The following is a 5704-nucleotide window of genomic DNA, read 5'->3' as shown; positions in this document are numbered from 1 at the left end:
ATTACATTTAAAGTCTGCGATGCACATATCCCACCACAATAGATAATAAAAAGACAGTAAGCCAGTACACACAAAGTAGTAACAGAGCCATTTATTTGTTAGAAGGCCATACCACAACCTTGAGTCAATATTCTGCCATAGCAAGGGGGCTGGACAACATTTATAAAACAATTTACAACAACCCTCCTGTACCAAAAGAACTAATGGGTTGTTGGAGCAACTTATTCTTTTTTCAAACCCATAACTATGTACAGTTGTTTGGACACATCTCCAAATCGGATTTCAAAGATAGCCATGTATGATCTTTTTTGAACTCTTACCATGAACTTTTCTAAACTATTACCAAATTGTGTTTTTAAATTAAAAAAGCCACTTTTATCAAAAAAGTTCACATAAAATCTGAAACACAAAGCCACGGCTTGAAAAATATCTTCAAAAACTTTGTTTTACTGTATATTTTTCATATTATTACAGCAAAAAAAAAAAATAAAAAAAAAAAACATAACAAGCTTTACAAAGCCCTCCAATACTTTTGACATCTCATGCTCTTCCAAATCCGGGTGAATTGCGTATGGCAAAATTCATGTCAGATCTGAAATCTGTGTATTCTGCATGAACTGGTATGCGAAGAATATTTTCGCAAGTATTAGCCACTGGAAATCGAGAGTGGGTGATGAATTCAAGGCTGGGCTTTGGAGAGAAACCCAGTGCTGGAATGCTGTCACATCCAGTGAAGAAAACGAGAATATCTTCTAGAGAGACATCGTTTTCAACTGTAAAACATAAACAGAGAGTAGCACAATTAAATCATATATATGTCTGATATTTAATTAAGTATTATACTACTGGAGTAATACAGAAGTGATGTAAGAATGGTGACTATTGAAATGACACTGGAATTTGGAAGGGTTGCCTGGGTTAGTGAATATAGTGCACCATTTACCAACAAAAGAGATAGGAGCTAGCAACATTATATGCACACAACAGCTATAACAACCAAGATATGTTGGTACTGTAGATGTGCATCTGCTAGTTTGGATTATGGTACATATAAATTGTCTTACTTTGGAGGGATCCAATTCAACACTGCAAACTTTTTGTTGCAGCTTTTTTGCAATCAAATGAAAGAAGCAGATCAATTAGCCAAAATCAGAGTCATGAGCAGCAAGACTGGGTTTGGGGCTTCACCAAGTCACTTTAGCTTGTTTAAATCAGTTTAGGATTGAGACTGATCACACATAGTAGTTACTTGGATGTAACTCTACTTCAATAAGTGTGTGTGGAGACCTGTAATGGCATTTGCTTTTTGGTTTACCTTTTCAAGGCTCCGCAAGCGGCACTCAAGAACATTATTTTGACTGAATTTGTACATGATACAACATGTATTATTATGCATTTTGTTAATTTGTAATTAACTTAATTCAATTGAACACACAATTGAATTGTTTTTTTGCATCTACGATTTAATTATTTCTCACTTTGTATTTACATAAATGTTATTAAATTCAGTTTAGATTCAGTGTTTTCTTTGGTAATACTATCTACACAAATTTCTATTACCTAATTTATATAAGGGTATAGATTAACTTTCATGATTTCTATTTTTATAGTTAATTTATGAGCATTGTTGGAATTAGTCAGCAGTGATACAGTAGCTAACCAGTAAGGGTGTCACGGAATTTCTGACCGAAATTAAGTCACAATCTCGTATTTCGAATAAAACAATGGAATCACTGATACGGCCACGCCCCCACGTCAAGTCCGGTCGGCTTGACAAGCAGAAAAAAAAAAAAAAACTAGTTGAAGTGCTGCGAAGAAATGCAGTAGACCCATCGACAGAACTTGAACCCCCTCCTCTTTCACTGAAGTCACCGGTGTGGAAGTATTTTGGATTTTCAGTGACTTATATTGACAATGTTCACGTTGTATACAAAAAAAAAAGGCACAGTTTGCATGCTCTGCTATGTGTTTACCATATTCTGTGTTTTTACCATTGCACATTAGCCTAGCAGCTAGCAGAGATTCCTTGCGTTTATAGCTTAATCCCGACAAACCGCACGGTTGAATTTCAGCCTGCAGCCTAAACAGAGCAGCTTATATTGGTTAGAGAGAGCCACAAGTTAGCTGACTGCCGAGTCGCCCTCTCTGTCTGCTCAGCTGCTAAGACCGCTGTGCTGGCTCGATGGCGTTTTAAGCCCCTAACCAAGCCATTGGTTAGCAGCGCTGCAACCGTCGTCTTCAAGGCACCTAACCATAACCATTTGACGTTTCTTGATCTCAATCGTGCAAAGAACGGACATGTGTTCTTGGGGAGAACGTTCTTGCTGGTTGTTCTTGGAAGAATGAGCTTGCAAGTTCACAAGCACAGAAAACACTGTTAACAGTTTGAGACGATGCGTTCTCCCGTTATTGCTCAACACCCCCCCCCCAAAACAGAGGCTACCTGCAAGGCTCCAAAATAATAACAGCTAGAAATAAAAACCACAACAATATAACCACTTTGTATTTAAACACTCTCCGGACAAGAAAACCTCACAATGTTACAACTACTGCAATATTGATAAATAAAACTTGAGCTTCAATTTTATTGTATGGTTTAGCTCAAACACCCCTTACTTAGTCAACAGAGTTAGACGCGGTCCCTACTATTATTAGTGTATCAGTTTAAATTAAAAAAAGAAGTAGGCATATGCACTGGCGTGTCCTAGGTGTCCCTATTAGTGTTATGTGGAATTATCATTTCTATATTATTGTAGTACACTGTATATGCCCAGGGACAACAGATGGAAATTAGCAATTCAAATTATAAAGGTTGGTGTCTCCCCTTTAGTCTACATAACATGTCATAGCATGTTACCACTTTATGTACAACTGTTCATTTATCATACAGACTGAAACTCAACTTCTAATAAATCAGAAAACAAAAACACCAAAAAGTATGAACGGCAAAATAAAAGCCTCAATTTAAAAGACCGGGTCTGAGAGACCTCCAGCTTACAGCGGGGTCTCAGAGAGATGAGCTAAGCGGCACCAGCAGGCGCTATCTGGCTATCGCGTCACTTTATGGAGCTTCTCAACTCCGAAAACTTTGAGGCAAATTGTCAATTCATCAACGATTTTCACTACACTGGCTAGCAGTTCATTTCTCGCCTAAAAAGTTCTCAGAAGTGAATTTAGTAATGAATAAGATGGCGAAAATTTTTAAAATTGTCCCGTTGTTGGGCTGTCTATGTACGGAAACCGGACCCTCGTTGAATGCCGAAATGAATGTTGGGATGCAGGTGCTGCCAAGTTCATACAAGTTACCAACCAATGCATCCTTGGTAAAATGGGCGTATCAAGAACCTTTCCTGGAATCTTAACTGTTCTTGGTGAAATGCAAACTTGTGTATTGGGACAGTACTTTGGCAACACAAGATGACATTTCACAGGGACACAAGAAAACAAGTCAATAGAAGAACACAGATTGAGAAACTCCAATAACCATTGCCTTCCAGGCAATGCTGCCTGAAAGACGACATTGGGGGCTTAAAACGCCAAATACCGCTGTGGGTCTGCCCTCAATTGGAAAATTGTTTTTTTTCTTTTTACTTTATTGACAAATTGTCAAGTTTCCAATTGACTGAAGATATAAGTTATCGTTACATTATGTTGTTAATAAATGTTTTATATTTGACAATTTAGTGTGGTACATTGTGAACAAAGGTCAGATATTATATTGCATAAAAGTGTAGTCTAAAAATGGCATAGCAACCTGTGCTTTAAAAATATTAATGTAAAAATCGAGAATCGAACCGTGACCTTAGAATCGAAAATGTAATCAAATCGATGATTTGGAGAATCGTGACACCGCTACTAACCAGTGGTATAAGGATGAGAGGCCAGGGAGTGTGATCATCACACATCCCCCCCAACCATTGATTCACCTTACCTTAACAAGGGAGACAGAGGTTCATTCCAGCTCATGACTATTTAAGCCACTGCAGAAGACAAATAATAGTAAACATTCCATCATTCCAAAATGCAGAACTTACTTTCAGCATCCTGAAGATAGTCTTGCCAGAAAGCCAGGATTCGGCACTCTTCTCGAAATGCATTACTCCCTCTTTCGGAGTAAATGATCTCGAAGAGATTCTCCACATCAGTCGCTGTTAAACCCTTTTCAGCCTTCACAAAAAGGCATTTTGTTTGTAGAGGGTATCTCTGGAGAGCATCTAGGACACCTAGAGATGTTAAACCATCTCTGAACCTAGTAAAAAGGAAACAAATGTTAAAGGGTAGTTCATGTGATTTAGCACCTATGGTGCAAACCAGTTTTTTACATTTTAAATCTTTAATTTAAGTCCCTAATGAATTCGAGGAAAAATAAATTATACGTTCAGTTGCACTAATACACTATAAAATTGAACTCTGCATCCACCATTTCATTTTTTTCACATATACTGTGGTAGGGCTGCATGATTTGAAGAAAAAGTCAAATTGGGATTGCAATTTACTATACTGTGCTAATGATTGCAGTATAATGGTATCATGACTTTCATTATCAAGAAAAATGCATAAAATAGGCTACTTACATTTTGTATTATTTTTAAATAACTTAGTATTTGACAAATGAAATAAAAATAATACAAATTGTTATTAAAATAATACATTTTGTATGCCCTTATAAACAATGGCATTTAAGATGTGTGTAATAAAATAACTAGTGATTAAGTTACAAAATATGCTTACAACCTCTTCTTAAAGTGCATGCTGTGAAACCCTGTACACTTCTGATAGTCATGTGACCATACGCGATACAAGCGTTACTGCCTAAACAGACTGACTGGTCACTGGTCATCTTTTGTGGACATGGTTAGAAGGGGCATGCTTAATACATCCATGGTGTATCGTAATTTGGAGGGCGGATTCAATGTAGATTTAACACAAAACCATAATCAGGCATTGAGGCCTGCAAATGTATTGTTCTGCATTAAATCCACGCCGTGGGTATGTACGTAGGCACGTGAGCTACAGACCCTAGCCTGATGTGCACCTGAAAAGTTTAACTACTTGTCGCTCACACATTAAAATACCTTTCAAAAGGTGCACGGGTCCGCTGGAGGACATACCAGTGTGCCAAGTCCAAAGCAGTCTCTTGTTTGTTTTCCAGTGTTATGCGAACATTGTGACCAGCAAGACTGATTAAGCTGGCTGCCTGTGCAATTGCCTCTTGCAATTGTGATTCAGTCTCAGCCTGTAAGATCTAAAAATATAAAATATTATTAGGATATGAAGATACTGTTTAAATTGCATGTTAATGAGTGCACGCTAAATGAATAGTTTGTAAATATGATAGAATCCATGAAATATATGCTCACCGACTGCACCTGTGACCTTGTTTCTTCATCAGTAATATGTTCAGTTTTGATCTTCACATTGTCTGGACCCTTTATAAGACACTTTCGTACAAGAGTTCAGAAAGGAAACATGGACTCTGCCCCCATGGGCGATTGACATTGCCATGATCTGACCAGCATTAAAGTATCCATTGTCTTTCATTGCTGTAATCATATGAAAATAAAAACATGTCAACTGTTCACAACAAAATTATATTTGTCCCTATCGCCCCACCCATCTGTGTGAGATTAGAGAACTCAGATTAATTTTCTTCTAAATTTAATTTCTCAATAAAGTAATATAGATACTGTATAAAACATGAACA

General features: G+C 37.3%; 1 protein-coding gene across 1 annotated transcript; it reads right to left on the bottom strand.

Moving 5' to 3' along the window:
* Positions 1–525: 525 nt before the first annotated feature.
* LOC114563343 (G2/M phase-specific E3 ubiquitin-protein ligase-like) lies at positions 526–5486 on the bottom strand. Its single transcript, XM_028590194.1, has 5 exons — positions 5481–5486; positions 5361–5429; positions 5076–5245; positions 4035–4249; positions 526–773 (listed from the first exon to the last, which is right to left on the bottom strand). The coding sequence occupies exons 1-5, from the start codon at positions 5484–5486 to the stop codon at positions 541–543; spliced, it is 693 nt and encodes a 230-aa protein (XP_028445995.1). The 3' UTR covers positions 526–540.
* Between the last annotated feature and the right edge of the window lie 218 nt (positions 5487–5704).

The sequence above is a fragment of the Perca flavescens genome, chromosome 10, assembly GCF_004354835.1.
Source record: "Perca flavescens isolate YP-PL-M2 chromosome 10, PFLA_1.0, whole genome shotgun sequence".
Taxonomy (NCBI): domain Eukaryota; kingdom Metazoa; phylum Chordata; class Actinopteri; order Perciformes; family Percidae; genus Perca; species Perca flavescens.
Note: the sequence above shows the minus strand (reverse complement) of the source record. Positions and strands in the feature narration are given on the sequence as shown.

Coding starts and splice junctions, on each gene's coding strand:
- LOC114563343 (XM_028590194.1), bottom strand. Junction 5,246..5,360: donor CAAGGTCACAGGTGCAGTCG/GTGAGCATATAT, acceptor TTATATTTTTAG/ATCTTACAGGCTGAGACTGA. Junction 4,250..5,075: donor ACCCGTGCACCTTTTGAAAG/GTATTTTAATGT, acceptor CCTTTTTACTAG/GTTCAGAGATGGTTTAACAT.